The sequence below is a fragment of the Plasmodium vinckei genome (genome assembly GCF_900681995.1).
Source record: "Plasmodium vinckei vinckei genome assembly, chromosome: PVVCY_09".
NCBI classification, from domain to species: Eukaryota; Apicomplexa; class Aconoidasida; order Haemosporida; family Plasmodiidae; genus Plasmodium; species Plasmodium vinckei.
In genome coordinates this window covers 973527-992980 of record NC_051301.1, presented here as the reverse complement: position 1 = coordinate 992980, position 19454 = coordinate 973527, and the positions used below count along the sequence as shown (strand labels likewise).

Sequence of the window (19454 nt, the reverse complement as noted above, 5' to 3'; positions counted from 1 at the left end):
AAATTACTTCCTACACCTAAAAATTAAAAAATATAAAATATGACATAACCATTGCTAAATTATTATAAATTATATATATATATAAAACATTTTTTGTGGTATGACAAAATTTTTTGTGTCAGACATCTAAGTGAAGGCTACGTGAAAAAACTTCATAGAGTTGTTTAACTCTCAACTGCGAACATTGAGAAATTTTATCATCATTCACAAAAAATTTATTAGCTTTGTAAAATGGAAACACAATGAGCATATCTATATGTATTCATATTGGATCAGCTCATTGTTTTTTTTTTTACAAGCGTATTATAATTTGTTTTAAAAAATAATGTACATAAATATGTGCATATGCATATGCATGTATATGCTTTGTCTGTCAGACATCTAAGTGAAGGCTACGTGAAAAAAACTTCATAGAGTTGTTTAACTCTCAACTGCGAACATTGAGAAATTTTATCATCATTCAGAGGTAGCATATGCATATATATATGCAGATTGGTGTAGATATAAAAATGTACTTACATTTGCCGAGATGCTCCAATAGGGTATTATGTATTATATGCATTTTTTTGTCTATCTAACTAATCAGTAATATTTTAATCAAACATTCCAAATCCCATGAAGCCATCTTCCTCTTCTTCTTCCTCTTCTTCTTTTTTAGCTGCTTCTTTTTTGGGTTCATCTTTTTGAGCACTTGAAGCGGCAGCTGGTGCAGCAGCATAAGCTTGTGGGTTTTCAACCATATCTTTTATTTTTTTCATCAATGGGAATGTGTAATCTGTATCGATAACCAACGATACGATATTCTTAAAGGCTTCAACAAATACATGAGGATAGGAAGCTTCAGTGATTATACCAACAGATCTAGATAATGCAGCTACATTAGCTACACCTTTTGAAAATTTTGCTAAAATATCTTCGTCGGTTATATCTAAAACTTTTGCATCATAAATGACACCATCATCATATACTGTTCTAACATCAACACCATATGAAAATGGTTTCATATTAAATTTTTGTAAAAGTGTAGCGGAAGATGCTGTTACTTTTTCCCCTTGTTTAATCAAATGTACATTTTCTTGTATTTCAATTTGACCTTTAACAATTTTTGTTGATATACCAAGAGACTGAAAAAAGGAGGTATGTGATGGATCCATACCTGTTGGTCCAGGGGGAATAAAAACATCAATTGGGGCTATAACACCTAATCTAGCTGGGGCAGGTGATTTGTTTTGAAGAATTATACTTCTAACTTCAGATAAATCATCTTTACAAAAAACAAAACCCATATTTAATTTTACTAATGGTAATAATTTTTCTATTTGTGGTACTGCTTGTAAGTTTTTTTTGAGTGCTGTTCTTATTCTTGTATTTTTTCCCATTAAAATTGTTGCCTTTCCTCTCAAACTTTGGCGAACACTAGCCATCTGATCTGATCCGACATTGTCTACATGAACAATTAATATTTTATTATATTGTTGGATCAAGGAACTCAATTTGTCCATATAAATTTGTTTCTTTTGTGCCTTCGATAACTTTGCCATTTTGCTATATTATTTGGTGTATAAGATTAAAGGAGGGGTATGAGATAAATTCTTATTTTATATATTATAAAAATTTGATTTCTGATTTTATGGAGACTGGCAGTACAGTTAATGTCTGACAATCAATTTAACCTGGCAAAAAAAAAAATAGGAAAATATGTTATATTAAAAGTATTCATAATTTATGAACAGTCATGCAAATATGCGAAATACAAGCCAAAATGAACATCATATATATTCTCTCAATTTGTACTAATATGCATTGCACACAAATGTAGGAAGCCCTATTAAATTGGCACATATCAATACATATTATAATCCATATAATTATTATGAAAATATGCAAAGGTATATATATAACTCAATACTATTCAATTATTTTTATTAGTAAATGTAGCATGCAATATAAATGTACAATTCAGAAAATTATAGTAAATTATATAATAAAAAAATGTAAGTTTATTTAATATTATTGCCTGGTCAGGCAAAATTGGCATAAACAAGCATAAAGATATGAACAGTTTATAAAATAAAAATTATTAATAATATATTGAAAATAAAATAAATTTTTTATTAAGTACTTTTTTAGCCAAAAAAATATATAATCATTATTTTAAATAATTAGTATACTTTCTAAAGAAACATAATAAACTGGGAAATAAATTTTGTTAACTTTTTGTATGAACATGCAGGATAAATGTTGTGTCACAACACTTAACAATTCTCATACAAACAATTATATAAATAAATATTATTAAGAAGAATAAATAATGATAAAAAAAATATATGTAATAAAGGAAGTATGCAAGTATATATGTCTACAGAGTTACTTATATACATACACGTATGGGTATATTATATATATGTTGGTAGGGCTTGTATATGTATATATGTTTGTATAGTATATACAATATATACACAACAAAGAACAATTATATTACATAAAATATAATGTAACATCATGGTTTATTCAAAAAAAACAGATATAAAACGAAAGTTGATAAATTCAAATTTTATGTTTTGTTTTTTTTTCTCTTACCATAAATTAAATGCTTGAATTTAAAAAGGATAAAATTTCCAAAAATGGAAAAAAAATAAAATAAATTATGTTTATAAAAAATAAATAAAAATAAAAATTAAATATAAATTTAAATTAAAATTAAATATATTTATTTGAAAAAAAAGAAAGAAAAAATAAGATACACTTAAAATTCACATTATTTGTTTTTCACTTTAATTTATAGATTGGTCATATATATTTTTTTACGCTATATAGCTTGTAGTGGAAAAAGGGGACCCCCCTTATATATAATTCTTAACGTAGCTTTTATATTTTAAGGGACTATATTTATAATAAATAATACATATTCATTATATATTTTTTTTTATATATATTATATTACAGCATATAAAAAATTAAGAAAAAAAAATAAAGCGGGATCGCTCTTTATATATATACTCACCACAAATAGTATATTAGTTTTTTCCTGTATTCCTTATGCATATATTATAATTTATATTGTACATATGCCTACTAATCGCTAGCACAAATTTTTCTTATATATAATCAATCATACCCCCAAAAAATATAAATAATATATAATATTTATATGTAGTAGCGGCTGCCCAAAATAGTATAATATACTATATATAAGCATGCACAGTGTTTATTTTTCCATACCAGTTTTCAAATATATCCGCCTCAACTGTATGTATTAACATATACTATATTTATAACACTATGCATATATTTATAAGCATATTATTACATAATAATTCGGCTTGATTTATAAGCATAATTATATATGGAACATTATGAGCTACGGATAGGTGAAAAAAAAATTCTCAAAAATTTGCTTTAAATTATTTATTAGTAGAAATAAATAAAAATAATACGTTTTCCAAATAATATTTTTTTATATTTTTTTTTCTCAACAAATTTATAAATATAAATTAGCAAAATTTATTATTTTATATAATAATAAAAAAAAAAAATAGTAATCCCTTATTTAGGTTAAATTAATCCAAATTAAATTTAATTATATTTCCAAATAAAATTTTACAAAATGCCAAAACAAATTCACGATATTCGTAAATTTTTGAAGATAAGCAAAAAACCTGATACCACTGCTGTTATTATTGTAAAGAAGAAAAATAAAACAAAGAAAAATAAAATAATAACAAAATTAAAATTAAGAACAAAAAAATGTTTATATACAATGGTTTTTAATGATCGTACTAAAGCCGAAAGAATTGAGAGCTCTTTGCTACCAAGTCTTAAAAGAATTTACTACCCAGCAAAAAAAAAGTAAAACCAGTTAAAAAATAAAAAAAGGATATCAATCCATATAAAACATAATTAAATCATATGCAAGTTCATTTGGCATGCATTATCCAGCTATAACAACAGTATCTCATTTTAGTAATGGTATTAAGAAAGAAACACAAAAGATACGATAAGAAAAATAGAAAGCAAAATCGCGACAAAACAGACTTGCTCAATACAAATTATAATATGGAAAATACACGGAACATAAAATTATATAATAAAACAATGGCTATATTATTTTCATTGTTTATGTATATATAATTATTACTACAATTGTTGGGTTAACAATTTTTCCTTTATCAAATTGAGAATTGAAAACTATTACATCATATATATATGTATATAAAAGTAGTATGCACACTTAATGAAAATTTTATTTTTAACTGATTTTTTTTTTTTCTTTACATTTTGAATAATGGGAAACGTTTTTGAAATATCATGTTGCATAATAATTAATAAAAACTGATAACAACATAATTATTATAATTTATTTTTTTTAATACAAAAAAATATGTATGTATATATATATATATATATATATATATAGAAAGAAAAAGATGGCTTGTACAAAATAAGGGCCTATTTGAATTGTGTTATAGGCAAGATCCTAAAAAATAATGTCAACATATTTATATATATACTTATGCATTCCATTTTCTAAACAACGGTGCCCTCCTTTTTCAATGAAAATCACGAGAGTTGAAAATGGTATTGTTTTTTCTTTAACCTAATTTAAATCATATACTCTCTTTGTTCTGGTAAAAAGTCATATCCTTCCTCCGTGGAGTAGGTACATGCATATGTGTGTAGCTCAAAATAGGTACATAGAGGCAGGGTGTTATTAGCTAGCCATTCTCATTATTTCTCTACTTTTTTATTTTCAAAAGGGTAATAAAAATTAACCAAATACACAAAATTTACATTTTTACACTATTAAAAATATATTATATAATTATAATTTCAAATTTGATAACAAACTTTGCATAATTCATTTAATATAAATGGTCAAAAAAAAAAAAAAAAAAATAAATAATATACTCTATGTATATAAGTTAAAGATATAATCTAAAATATTTTTTTTCTTTATTTGTATTTTCATTTTTTATTTATACAATTGAAAGGGATTAAAAATACACAGCACATATAGATAATATATTATACACACATGTATAGGGGTAGATAATAAAAATATCAGTGATGGTTGAAAGTAAGAGAATAGTGATAGTAAGGAAGGGATTTTTACTTTAATTTTGTAAATAGAGGATATGGAAATACATAATAAGAGCGTATTTTATAAAAAAATATATACATGTATTGAAGAATGCCTTCCAAATTATATGATAGAAAACAGTGTCCAATTTGAATCAACTGTTGAAGTATTTTATGGCAATAGTGGATTTAGAGATAAATATAAAAATAATAGATGCAATTTGATTAATGTTTTAAATAAGAGTGGAATAATATTAGGATTACTATTTATTAAGTATAATTATGAGTTAGCAAAAAAATACAACCTTCTTGAATCTGAATCTGACATAGATAGCATTATTGAAATTGTAAATAAAAATAAAATTAAATGGACAAATGTAGGAATTGTTATTACTGCATCTCATAATCCAGCTGATGAAAATGGAATAAAAATTGTTGATAAAAATGGAAGACAGATAAATGAAATATATGAAAAATATTTATCTGAACTTTCTAATAAACATTTAAAATATATAAAAGAAAATAAAAATAATAATTGTAAAATTGAAAACGTTATTAATAATATAATTGATATGATTGTTCAAATATTTTTAAAAGAAATTCAAATTAATCTTTATGATAATAAGATATATAATCAAATAAAAAAACTAGATAATATTATATATTACTCGAATATATATAATCAAATATTTAAAGCAAACATATGTATAGGTTTTGATACACGTAATAGTGGACCACACTTAAATAATATTATTATAAATTCATTAAACTCTTTAAATATTTCACGATGTATAAATAATATGTGTTATATAACAACCCCATCTATGCATTCCCTTGTCTATATTTTTAATTCCGAATTTGAAAATAATTTTATCCAAAATATTATTTCTCAACTAGCGAAAAATCAAGTTTGCAAAATGAAAACAGATCTAAACTATCTTACTTCATATAATTTAAAAGAATTAAAAAATGTTCAGGATCTTTATTTTGATTTATCTGAAAAATACAACATCAAAGTTGATGATAAAAAGGATAGAAATAATTCAAACATTTTAGCTTACAATAGTGATAAGATTTATTTTGATTATTTTATTTATTTATTTAAGGATTTGTATAATTATATAAACAATATTTATGACAACATTTTAATCAAAAATTGTAAAGAAGAAATTATATTTACTGATTGTTCAAATGGTATTGCTAGTTTAAAAATAGACATGTTTAATGATGTATTTACAGTTTTAAAAAAAAAAATATATAAATTTAATTGTTTACAAAATGATAATTCTATTCTAAATTTTGAATGTGGTGCAGAATATGTTTATAATAAAAGAAAAGTTCCATCAAATATGCCAATCAATTATTGTAATAATTCAAAGTGCTGTACATTTGATGGAGATGCAGATAGAATAATTTATTTTTTTATTAAGCATGATAGTTTAGAAAATGAAATTGAAATTTTAGATGGACCTAAAATAGTCTGTTTATTGTTTAAATGTATAATAAAAATATTATCTAATATTTGTATAAAAATAGAAAAACAAAATGAAAAAATGAAAAAAATCGATATAAATATTATACACACTGCATATGTAAATTTTTCCTTTATACATTATATAAATAATGTAATAAAAAATATAAGTACAGAAATCCCTATTTTTAATTATATTAATATTAATATAATATGCACAAAAACTGGTATGAAAAATCTTGATAATATAGCTCGAAAATCTTCTATAGGTATATTATTTGAATCGAATGGGCATGGTTCTATATATGCTGATTCATCTAATTTAGATGCATGGGCAAAACAATTTGATATTCAAAAAGATCCATATTTTATTGCATTAAAAAAATATTTACTTTTTTTTAATCAAACAACTGGAGATGCTATAGTTGATTTTATAGCTATTGAATTATCTTTAAGTTTTCTAAATTTAAGCATAAATGAATGGAATCTATTTTATACTCCTATTCCTTCATTATATATAAATATAGAATGTCCTAGATCCATATTAAACAAAATTATACCACATCCAGAACATGAATTATACTTGATAGAACCCAAATCTGTGCAAAATAAAATCGAAGAAATTGTAAAAGAAATAGATGTAAAATATGGAAGATGTTTTATTAGACCATCAGGAACTGAAAATTTAATTCGAATATATGCAGAAGCAGAAACGATAAAACAAATGAATGAAATCCTTCATAAAGTTAAAGAAGCGGTAGTTGACTATATTAATCATAGCTAAACCTCAAACTCTACAAATCCAATAAACTTAAATAGGATAAAAAGTGTTCCTATTAAATGGTAGCATAAAAGAATGTGGTTTTCCATTCCCCTATCATTTTCAACTCTTCATATTTTCATTTTTTATTTATTTAAAATTTTTTTACATCCTTTATGATTTAATAGTAATTCCCTTGTGAGGGTAAAATCATATAACATATTTTCTAATACCTAACGTTATTCAAATTTAATGAATTAGTTAGCTATTTATTTTTTCGGTTGCAATAAATAAATGTAGTAAAAAAAAAAAATTAAAAGAATATGCACATTGTATAATATTAATTAATAAAAATAATTAACTAATATTACATAAGCATATCAACCTGTGTAAAGATTAATACGTAAATAAAGTTAAATATATGCATATAAACATATATAAAAATAAACACGTGCACACGGAATTAAATATGCACACATAAAACATTCATAACAAATCTCGCTGTAACATACACACATTTTGATCAAATTAAAAAATTAATATTTAACTTTGAATATATTTTATTATAATATATAAATCAAAATCACGCCAAATAATACTGCGTGCTTAATTATACAAATGTGAGATTAAAAGCAAAGATATGATAAATAAAATAGTATGCTCATCTTCTTGTTGCTATTTTTATTAATCTGACTCTTCATCTCCATATATGACTTTGTCTCCTTTAGATTTTATGATCAAACCAAGGATAATTGTTACTACCACATTAATAACAATAAATCCAATAATAAGTAAATTAATATAAGTAAAATCATAATTTACATTTTTGGCCCATTCAAGCAATAAGATACGAGCAAATGATACAACACCACAAACAAAATTTAATAATCCAATTAATGTGGAATGATATTTTGAACTAAATGTATATGATATAAATGTCCATATTTGCCCATTTGCACAAGCTGAGTATAAAACATTGGAAATAACTGAGGCCCAGTGTGCAATATTTGATTTAAAAAAACTAAATCCATACATAAATAAAGCAAATATTAATTCATAAACTATGATAATCATTACACCAAATTTATCTGATAAATTTCCTAATATAATACAAGGAATTACAGAAAATGGTAAGATATATCCAAGTAAATCATTCTTATCTTTTGATAATATATTCTCAACAACACTATAATAAAATGTGTTATATATTGCATTTAAAGGTCCATATATCCATAAACATAAGAAATGGGCACAGGTAAATATATTTAATAAATCTCTGAAATATCTTGATTTTAAAAATCCACAATTTTTATTACTTTTATCATTATTATCTGATTTACTTTTTTTTGATGCATTTTTAAAACTGGCTATTTGTTTGGTGGCAATGGAATCGGGATTTCCATTTTCAAGATTAGTTCTTAAAACAAATTCCCTTGCATTATAATAATTATCAAACTCATATTGTCTATAATATCTAGTTTTTGGAAAAAAAAATATTGATAAAATAAAGAAAAACCCAACACTTATACCCATATAACATAACATAAAAGTTTTGAAATTAAGATCATATTTTGTTATAATTATATCTAAAATTGTCATTATTCCTGGTGATAATGATCCAGCACCTGATATTATATTAACTATTAAATTTTCATTTCCTGGAAATAAACCTGATGCATTTAATGTTGCAAATGATGCTAAATCAATACTTGCGGCCATAAATACTCCACCTACAACATATCCATCAAAATTTTCTCCTGACATAACTAATACTACCCATCCAATCAAATTTAATATATGACCTAATAATATACTAAGTCTAGAACCTAAATAATCAACTATTAATCCATTGAAAAACGAAAATGCAAAATATGCAGATGATCCAAATATAAAAATTGTTTGAACTGCTTTATCTTGTTCTTCACATGCATATCTTTTATCAGGAATTCTATTATATGACCCATCTGGATTTTTAGTGCATTTCCATATATATGCATCATCTCTAAATAATAAGTTTGATAAATTTGGCCATCCAAAAAACAAACGATTTGTTAATATAATTAACGTAACATATAAAAATAACACAATATTTCTGTTTATGTTATATGGTGTTTTTTGTTTTGATGACTCCCTTATTTCATCTTTGCTTAAAAGTTCGTCTAATGACGAAGGCATCCCATATTCCCTCATTTTTGATAAACTTAATATTCGATAGTATAATTATAAATGATATTATTCTTGCTATTATTATCACATACTCTGTGTATATTCAAATTTTATAATAAAATATGCACAGGTTATCTTAGTAACTAGTTTTGTGTGATAAATTACGTATTTTTTTCAACAGGTAATTTCCCTCTTGTCTCGTATTTAAAATATTACTATTATTATGTGTGTATCAAAATATATGCATCAAATTTTTTTTTTTTTTTTTTTTTTTTGTGTTTTTTTTTTTTATTTTATTATTATTTTTTTTTTTTTTTAATTGTTACATATATATACATCATATATATATTAATACAACGAAATATTGCAATTATGCATATATATACGGAAATAAGTTATAAAAATTATTTTTTTATTATCTTTAATTTTCCATATTTTTATATAACAATATTTTCCATTTAATCATTTATTCATAATATATATATTTATTAATTTTTATCAAATTTTAATGCTGTATTTTTTTGCATTTATGCATTTAATTCAATGGCGTACATATTTTGTTGTTTTACAGATTTTTTTTTTTTTTGCGTATATCTGTATTTTTATTATTTCGCCCTATTTTTATTAATACGAATAACAACGGTATATATTTATATACTATGTATTTTACAATATGTGCCTTATTATTATACAGTGCAAGTAAAATATCCTTTTAATTAAAGAGGCCAAAAAACTAAATTTTTAATATTTTCCACAAAATAAAAGTTGTAAAAATGTACATAAATAAGTACAAATATTGCTAGTAATAATAATAATAATTATGGATAACTTTAACCCATTTAAGTTTATTAATTTAAATAATTATTTAATGAAGTTATAGAAAAAACATTATTTATTGTTATATTATTAAAATGACAATAAATTTCACTTATTTTTAATGCTTTATACCATTCAATATTAACATTGCTATAAAATATGTATTATATAGTAATATATTATGATAATAAAACTCATAAGTATTATTTATTATATTTACCTGGATATTAGCATTATAAGTCAATAGTTGTTTTTTCTCAATAATGATTATATATAAGAATAACAATAAAAATGTATTTATATAAATATAAAAAACGAAGTTAAGGTAAAATGAAGTTCAAACTATACAATAGTAAATAAGTACACAATATTTATATTATCAACATATAATAAAATATATAGTAACTTTATATAATATATTCACAAAACATGTTTTAAACTATTTATTTAGTTGTATATATAAAAATATATCACTTTTTAAGAATATATAAATATATACAATAGTGTAATTATACTTATTTTCCAATTTTGGCACAAATTATTATAAAATGTATTTATAATATAAAAATATAGAAAGATATTAATTGTTCACTATACATTTATTATATATATATGTTCTCCATAAATTATTTATACTAAATTATTTGTATAAAATGGTAATTAAAAAATATGTACATATTACTAATATTTATAAAAATATTATGTACAGCAATAATCTATGTATAGCTATATATTATTATGTTGCCAATTGTGTACCAATTCTTGTAATGTTGATAGCTATAATGAATAAAATACCTTAACATGCAATTAATATGTTCATAAAAAAAAAAATATTATAAAATTATTGAATATTTAAATAAAAAAAAAAATAGCTATTTGTGTGTGCAATCTATATAAATAATGAAATATCATCATCACCAAAATGGGCTAAGCATCCTTAGTAGACATGTAAATATATGCTCTATAGTTTTTTATTAATAACTTGTTATTCTTTCTTAAGATTAAAAATGTGAGATTTGCATTTTTTATTTCAAATATAATTAATTTAAATAAAATCATGTATTTTTTTAAATTTGATTGAAAGGTATATCATAATAAATACACACCTTCAAATGGTAATTATAAGAGATACACAAAAAAAAAGAAAACAAACAAATTATTATGTTATTCTACAAAAAAAATATTTAAACATATGAATTTATAAAATCATTGTAACAAATATTATAAACTACTAATATTTGAAAGAAATATTAAAAATAAGTATAATTTGGAAAGGAGAAAAGGAGCGAGCATGCTATTCATCCTTATTATATTTTTCAAAAAAAATTGTTAATTTTATGCATTAGTATTAAGACAATGTCTATATCTAATATTATGCACAGTGGGGAAACTTCGCGTTTTGATTAGAAACTATATTTTATTTTATTCGACAGTAATAATGCATTGCTTAAATATGTATATATATATTTATGCATATGCTGTTTGATATTCTATGAGTTATTTTAATAAATTCATTTTTGGCTTAATATTTCGGTAATTAGTAAATAAATAATAAAGAAAACACTATGTGTGCAATTATATGAATCCCTATGATTTTCCTCATTTGATTTACAAGTAAAATTTGTAAAGAAATTTAAAAAATTAGATTTATCGGTTTCACATGTTATAGCTAAATCTGTATTTTCGATTTTGTTTAAACAAAATCTTTTAATTACCTGAAGATTTGAAGCTACATCCATATCTAATGCTTGTAATGAATCTAATAAAATAAGTAAATAAGCTAACCATAAGAATAAACACAAATTCCCCTCATTTTCTAAATTTATATATTGAGTAATTAAGTCAATATAATAAATTATTTGTAAATAATTAATACCGTATATATATAAATGAATGCATAACGGCTTTGATAAAAAAATCGAAATTAAGTTTTCATTTTTTTGCAAACATTCCAATATGGGACAATTTGATGTTAAATATTTTGACGAGTTAATTATTCTTCTATTATATTTTTTATGAATATAATTTCTTAAGTCATTTAAATATTGCACAACTGCATTTTTCCATTTTATATTATATCCCTTAATAAAATGAGTTTCTTTTAATTCACCATTTTCTGTATACATGTCTATAATATTATATATACTATGAGGCTTATTGTTATTTTTATTTTCATCTGTTTTTATGTTCTTTGCAACAACTGTCCTTGGTAATAAATTTCGTTCTTTTTCCATATTTTTCATAAACTCAATTATCAATCTATTTTGCTCATCATTTACATCACTTCCATAAATTTCCTCAAGGTTAAATGCTTCGCTTTGTAGTAAGGAATCGTGGTTATTCATTTTGATTTATTTTTTTTTTTTATCTAACATTAAATGCATGTTCAAATGTTTAGTATTGTATATTCTTTATATGTACCTATTTTTATATATGTATTTTTGTTAATATTTTTGAATATTTATGTGAAAAATCATATAGCTTATGCCCCAATTTTTTTTATTATTTATATAATTTTTATAAAAATATAAAAAATTAGTAAATCGATAAGAAACTTTTTTTATATTCGCATATCTTATCCTCTTAAAATTGAATATAATATTTCATACTGTAAATATATGTACACATATCTACAAATTTAAAACGTATACTGTAAAATTTATAATAGTGTGTTTTTTAGTATAGCTTAAATTGGGGATACACAAATATATGCAATAAAAATTATTTTGTACTTTTGATATTTGAAAAATGTTTATACATAATTTTTAAAGAAATAACATACATTCTTTATATAAGAAAATTCGTTTATTAAATTTTACTTATAACCTCTATTTGATTAAACCAAAGGAAAATATGTATATACGTTAATTTACTATGTGTCGTTTTTAATTATATATAACCTATTAAATATAGAATAATTGGAAAAAAAAATTATTTGTTAATATATTATATTCAAAAGATGTTCTTAGTTTGATAGCTTAATATATAATAACCCTATAATTTATAATTATGGGTTTTTGTTATAACAATTATAAGGCTATAAATTTATATATAATTTTACACAACCTACATATATGCATGAATATGTGAGTATTATATATAATATATTCTTAAGTTGGTGATACATTTTTTTGTTTTTTTTTCCCAAAAATAACTTAAAAAATTATAATATATACATTTTGTTATGTAGTTAACGGTGTATATATATTAATCCATTACTTTGACCTTTATTTGTTTCATTTTCATTTTTTTTATTAGTGTAAAAGTTAAAATGTAATATGTATTACACATTTATAGGTACCCATTGAATGGGCATATTTTATAAAAATGATATTTGGTGTAAGATTAATTTAGTAAAATATAGCATTTCGTAAGATTTATTTATTTTTCTACATGATTTTCGGATATTAATTTATTTCACCACCATAAAATGTGTAAGAGCAATACGGTATTTCTCCATACTATTATTATTATTGTTTTATTTATTTTAACGCTTGGGTGGTAATGTATAAGTATGTGCATTATAATGGTTGTTACACATGTTGTGACACATACATAAATATGTGTGTGTGCAATATATCCATTTTTTTAGTAGGTTAAAAATAATATTAAATATTCTATTTGATAATAATGTAAATATAATACGATACTTATGTTCTTAGGCATTCTTTATAGTATCTCATTTTATTATTATATATTTTTGTTTTTCCAATTACACAAATAAATTTTATATTATACAGTTACATATAATTGTATGTATTTAAGTTTTATAATAAGTGTGTATAAATATGCATGCGCAAATATTACATATATTGTAAATTTTTCGTTTGTATCATACTTATTTGTATAAATTATAGATTTTATTATTTTATTTTTTTTTTTGTAATCTAATAAATGAACATATAACCATTTTTCTCACTGGCTTGTGGAAAATTATTTTTCTTGAATGATAAAAAATGAATGATAACTCAAACACTTGTATATATTGCTATATTAACAAAAAAAAAAAATGGAATTTTTACATAAATTTAAGAGACGTTACTGATCTGAAGGAACTTGATGAATTATTAAATGAAGAGGAAAATTGTTATAATAATAATGAAAAAAATTGTTATAATAATAAAAATAATATAAATATTATAAATGAACAAAATTTATTAGGGGAAGTAATAAAAGCATATATATTTTGTAATCACCCCAAAATAAAACGAACTTGTAATTTATGTTTAATGTCATGGATATCGACGAGACAATGCTGGTTTGATTGTGATGAACTTTTATTAAATAAATATTTTGAAGAATTATTAGAGCCTTTAATATTTATATGTAAAGTATTAAAAGAAAAGGTTATATATCATTTTTATCAAATACCCAAAAAACTATATATAGTATTTACAAATAAGTTTAAGATATATCTAAAATTATACAAGAATAAAGAAATTATTATGAGTCTTATATCATCAGCATCAGATATATTCCATTCAAAAATGAATTATTCTCAATGTTAATTATTCATCTGCTCTTTTGTACCTCCCACCAGAGACAAACAAATACTCATTCTTGTATGATATACATTCAAATATTTGAAAGATGGCAATATATATTGAGCTAGCGTTTTTTTTTGTTTACCACCTTGGGGAGAAATTAATTTCCTGACCTATCATTCGTTGATTCAATGATTTACTGATTATTAAAATTTAAGACACCCCCTCTCCATTTTTATTTTACACATTTTTTTGTTTACATTATTTTTTATTATAATAATAAGCTAATTCAATGTATATTTTCCTTATCTATAGATATACTAACCATTTACATGTTCGAGAATATGTATTTGTGGTCGCTCTAGTCTGCCTCTATCTTTTGTATAGCTGTATTGTTTTATTCATTGTTCAATTATTCAATTGCTCAATTAATCACATTTTTTTTTATTGTGATAATATTATTTGTTTATTTTCATATCTGTTCGCTTTAAATATTCAAAATTGTATGGCCCTATTTCCAATAAAAATGATAAAGATAAAAGTAAACGAATTTTATTTATTTTTTTAATTTTTATGCATACTTATATAATTTTTATCTTTGCATATATGTCTCTATATATATTTGTACTATACAGACATCCAATTTTATATTGATATTATCATTTATATTACATATATAGAGAGATATTTATATATGCACAACGTTGTATCTACATGTGTGTGTATTTTTTTTATAGGAATTTTCATTTTCCTTGTTTTTTTTTATGGGTATATTTATAATGATTATCCTTCAAATTTTATAATTATTTTTTCTAAGAATTTAAAAAGTTTGTTTTATATAAACCTTGAAAATAGTAACTCAAATGATATTCCCTTTGTTTCCCTTTTTAATAAAATGCTGATCTATGCATTAACCATTCCGTATGCATAAATATTTTCAAACTATATACAATAATAAATTTGAAAGTTTTTACACACCTTTATTTGTTTTTTCTTATTTTATTTTGTTTTTATACCTTTTAATTTCGAATTCTTTTTAATACCCTAAATATTTTACACACATGTCTACAACGTTGTTATAATGCATCCTGATCACATGAAATATTTAATCAATTTATGCTTATGTTTTGTAGGATTATTTTTTTTTTAATTATAAATATTATGTAAAAAAAATATTTCATAATATAGGGAGCATACAAAACGGTATGAATTTAAATGCACAAAAGATGAGAAGGAATTGGGAATTTTTTTTTCACGACTAAATGAAAAAAAAAAAAAAAATTATGCACATTTCATTTAGCTAGTAATAACACTGGAAAATATTTCTCCATTTTGATTTAAACTCAGGATATAATTTGTTTGCTTTTTTACAAATGCTATAATTTTTCAATATAATATTTATTTATTTTTGTTGATTAACTTTACTAACTCCTAAAAACTTTTTAAAAAAAGACTGTTTTGGTTTTTTAATATTTTCATTATCATGATCCATTTCATTATAATTATTTTTTTCGGGTGCTTCAAATGCTATATCATCTTTAGCAGATTGATGTGAATTTTTCATTTTTTTAAGACTCCATATTAATGAAAACCCTTTCTTCGGTAAATCATAATTTTGAGAAATAGCATTTTTTTTATATTTTCCATTTCCCTTTGTCTGATTTTTTCCTTTTTTTTTCCTTTCAAGTTTATCATAACTATTGATACTTTTTCGACTACTGCAACTGTTACTTATAGGTCCATGTTTTATTATATCCTTTTTTTTTTTAATTTGTTTTGTAACTTTAGTTTTATTATTACTATCTTTTGATGGGGATATATTTTCTTCATAATAATTACTATTTTTTTTGTCTTCAAATATATCTCTATTTTTTTTTATATATTCTAAATTTATATTTGTTCTTAAATTTTTTTCCTTTTTAAAATTTTTTTCTTTATCATTATTACTTTTTTCACTACTTTCTGATTTATGATATTTTTCAAATTTTGAAAAATTTACTAAATTTGATTTATCATCCATTTTATTTTTATTTAAAATATTATTATAAAATTCCTTTTCTTTATTGATGTTTATGTTTGGTCCGTCCTCGTTCTCTTGTCTTTTTTCCATTTCAATTGAAGAATTCGATTTGCTAGTATTGCTATCTGTACTTTGACTATGATTTTTATTTCTCCTCATCTTTTTATCTTCCTTATCAAAGGAATTTAATGACTCACTTATTGTAGAGATATCAACACTTGTACTATAGGAGGATGTGTGTGATAATTTTTTATTATTTTTATCGTATTTTTTTTTATCATGTTTTTCTTTATTTTGATCCTTATCAAGACCTTTTTTATTACTCTTCATATTTGGTTCTACCTCGGTATTATCTTTATTTCGTTTTCTTTTCTTCAGTTCATCTGCCCAAATATTTTCCTTTTCATTAGATGATTGTTCAGACTGTTTTTTTACTAGCTTATTTTTTTTCATTGTTTTTTTTTTCATTTTTTTTTTCATCAATGTTTGGCTTCGTTTTTTTTTCTGTGCATTTTTTTTATTATTATAGATATTACTTAAAGCAGAAGAAGACAAGTTGTTTAGAAAGTTATCAATAATATTATAATTGTTATGGAAAAGTATGTCTGATTTTTTTTTTTTTTTTTTTTTTTTTGATTTTTTCTTTTATATTATTGTCTATCATTTCTTCACTATATTCCATAATTTGGTCAGCATTTATTTGAGTATTTTCATTAGTCATACCATTTTCAGTAGAATAGATCCAGTTTTGTAATTCACCATTTTTCCATTTTCCCAATTTAATAATAATATTATTTGATGCATAAGAAAATAATGGATGTTGTATATTTATATCATTTTCATTTATATAGCTTAAATTTATTAAATTTAAATAATTTTTTAAATTTTCAATATCTTCAAAATTATTATCATTTTGTTCATAATGTAAAGGAACAGTTATTTTGTTTTCCTCATCATGTGTGTATTTAGCATTTTCTAAATTGGAAACAACTCGAACTTGTTTTATATTTTCTACATTTTTTATGTTTTTTTTTTGTTTATTTTTTAACTCATCTTTATTTAATTTATCTTCAGGGCTTAACCAAAAGAAAGAATTAGAAATTTGGGTATTTTGTCCAGACAGATTTTCAATTATATATTCATTGGTTGCAGAAGATATATGTGTATTTATTTTTTTGTAAAATTCAAAATTGTACTTAAAATTGTTTAATTTTTTTATCCTAAGAAATTCAAAATAGGATGAGCATAACTCATAATAATTAATATGTAATAATGTAAGTAAAAAATAATAAAAATTATAATTATGGCAATTATTTTCAATTTTTTGTAATAGTTGATTAATTTGTCCAGTATGTAAAAATTCCTCTTTTTTAATATTTAATAAAAAATATTTTTTTATTTTTTGTGTACATTTAAAAAAAAGGAAAAAAGGATTATTTATATAGTTTTCATAATTTTTAAAATGTTTTATTATAATAAATATACCATGTCCATGTTGTTTATTATTATTCCAATTTCCAAAATAAATCCGTCCATCATTCCATTTGTATATTCCTATCCCTTGTTTATTGTTGTTGTTGTGGTTACCTAGATATTGTCTTTTGTCTAACCAGAATATTTCACATTTTCCATGTAAACAATTATATTTCCATTTACTTATATATATTTTATTTTTATTTAAAAAATATATACCTCTTTTACTAAAAAAATTATTTTTTATATGCCCTATATAGATCGATTCATTTTTCCATATAAAAGCTCCAAACCCATTTTTTTCTCCTTTAATATAATTTCCTAAAAATATATAATTATTATTAACATATTCTATACCTTTTTTATTTTGCTTATCATTTAACCAAAGGCCTTTATAAAATGTTCCATCAGGGTGTATAAATATTCCATAACTATTTGCTTTTCCATTTTTCCAATATCCTATATATTTACTTTTAGAATAATGTATATATAATCCAAACCCAGTTATTTTATCATCTTCAAATTCACCTATATATATACACTGATCAGGTGTTATAATAATTCCTAAACCATTTTTTTCATTGTTTTCATTTATTTCACCAATATAAATTACACCTGTATCTATATACATAATATATGTACTATAATTCATAATTATATATTTTAAAAAAATTAAACTTGTTGAATTTTTTTCATTAAAAAATAATAAAAAATCGGGCTCATATTCTTTTATATAATTTAATATTCTTTTTACATTAACTATGCAATCTGTTGATTCATTTTGCTTTAATTCTTCTCCATGATCTGTTATACTTTTTTTACTTTCATACCGATAAAAATAATTATCTTCTTCGTTTTCTTCTGCTATATTTGTTTCTATTCCTTCTAAACCCATCGATTGAAGTCCATGAGTTTTCAAATATTCATCATCTTGTAGACACTTATATTTTTCATTACTAATTTCTATACAGCTGCATTTATTTCCCATTTTTTTTTTTTAAATTTTATGAAAATATTATCATATATATTGTATTGAAAAATATGTTAATATATTGACTTGCTATTATGAAGCTAAAAATAGGGGGCATATCATATATCCTTAAATTTTTTTTTTTTTATTTATTCACGTTGACACATTTAATAAAATAATTACAAAGTATACATGTTGACAAAATAAAAATGGAA

At 22.1% G+C, this 19454-nt stretch overlaps 8 protein-coding genes across 8 annotated transcripts; 3 read left to right on the top strand and 5 right to left on the bottom strand.

The window, feature by feature from the left end:
• Window positions 1–593: 593 nt before the first annotated feature.
• On the bottom strand, window positions 594–1541 carry PVVCY_0902900 (60S acidic ribosomal protein P0, putative; the record flags this gene model as incomplete). The annotated part of the gene is made up of 1 exon (XM_008626630.1): window positions 594–1541. The coding sequence occupies one exon, from the start codon at window positions 1539–1541 to the stop codon at window positions 594–596; it is 948 nt and encodes a 315-aa protein (XP_008624852.1).
• Window positions 1542–3607: 2066 nt separating this feature from the next.
• On the top strand, window positions 3608–3853 carry PVVCY_0902890 (60S ribosomal protein L38, putative; the record flags this gene model as incomplete). Its single annotated transcript, XM_008626629.1, has 1 exon — window positions 3608–3853. One exon carries the CDS (start codon window positions 3608–3610, stop codon window positions 3851–3853), a length of 246 nt encoding a protein of 81 aa, XP_008624851.1.
• A 1282-nt stretch (window positions 3854–5135) lies between these two features.
• PVVCY_0902880 (phosphoacetylglucosamine mutase, putative) lies at window positions 5136–7334 on the top strand (the record flags this gene model as incomplete). Its single annotated transcript, XM_008626628.1, has 1 exon — window positions 5136–7334. One exon carries the CDS (start codon window positions 5136–5138, stop codon window positions 7332–7334), a length of 2199 nt encoding a protein of 732 aa, XP_008624850.1.
• Window positions 7335–7994: 660 nt separating this feature from the next.
• Window positions 7995–9485, bottom strand: PVVCY_0902870 (major facilitator superfamily-related transporter, putative; the record flags this gene model as incomplete). Its single annotated transcript, XM_008626627.2, has 1 exon — window positions 7995–9485. One exon carries the CDS (start codon window positions 9483–9485, stop codon window positions 7995–7997), a length of 1491 nt encoding a protein of 496 aa, XP_008624849.2.
• Window positions 9486–11803: 2318 nt separating this feature from the next.
• On the bottom strand, window positions 11804–12637 carry PVVCY_0902860 (conserved Plasmodium protein, unknown function; the record flags this gene model as incomplete). The annotated part of the gene is made up of 1 exon (XM_008626626.1): window positions 11804–12637. The coding sequence occupies one exon, from the start codon at window positions 12635–12637 to the stop codon at window positions 11804–11806; it is 834 nt and encodes a 277-aa protein (XP_008624848.1).
• Window positions 12638–14248: 1611 nt separating this feature from the next.
• Window positions 14249–14800, top strand: PVVCY_0902850 (conserved Plasmodium protein, unknown function; the record flags this gene model as incomplete). Its single annotated transcript, XM_008626625.1, has 1 exon — window positions 14249–14800. One exon carries the CDS (start codon window positions 14249–14251, stop codon window positions 14798–14800), a length of 552 nt encoding a protein of 183 aa, XP_008624847.1.
• A 1378-nt stretch (window positions 14801–16178) lies between these two features.
• Window positions 16179–17264, bottom strand: PVVCY_0902840 (phosphatidylinositol-4-phosphate 5-kinase, putative; the record flags this gene model as incomplete). The annotated part of the gene is made up of 1 exon (XM_037634347.1): window positions 16179–17264. One exon carries the CDS (start codon window positions 17262–17264, stop codon window positions 16179–16181), a length of 1086 nt encoding a protein of 361 aa, XP_037490453.1.
• A 121-nt stretch (window positions 17265–17385) lies between these two features.
• Window positions 17386–19257, bottom strand: PVVCY_0902830 (phosphatidylinositol-4-phosphate 5-kinase, putative; the record flags this gene model as incomplete). Its single annotated transcript, XM_008626624.2, has 1 exon — window positions 17386–19257. One exon carries the CDS (start codon window positions 19255–19257, stop codon window positions 17386–17388), a length of 1872 nt encoding a protein of 623 aa, XP_008624846.2.
• Window positions 19258–19454: the final 197 nt, after the last annotated feature.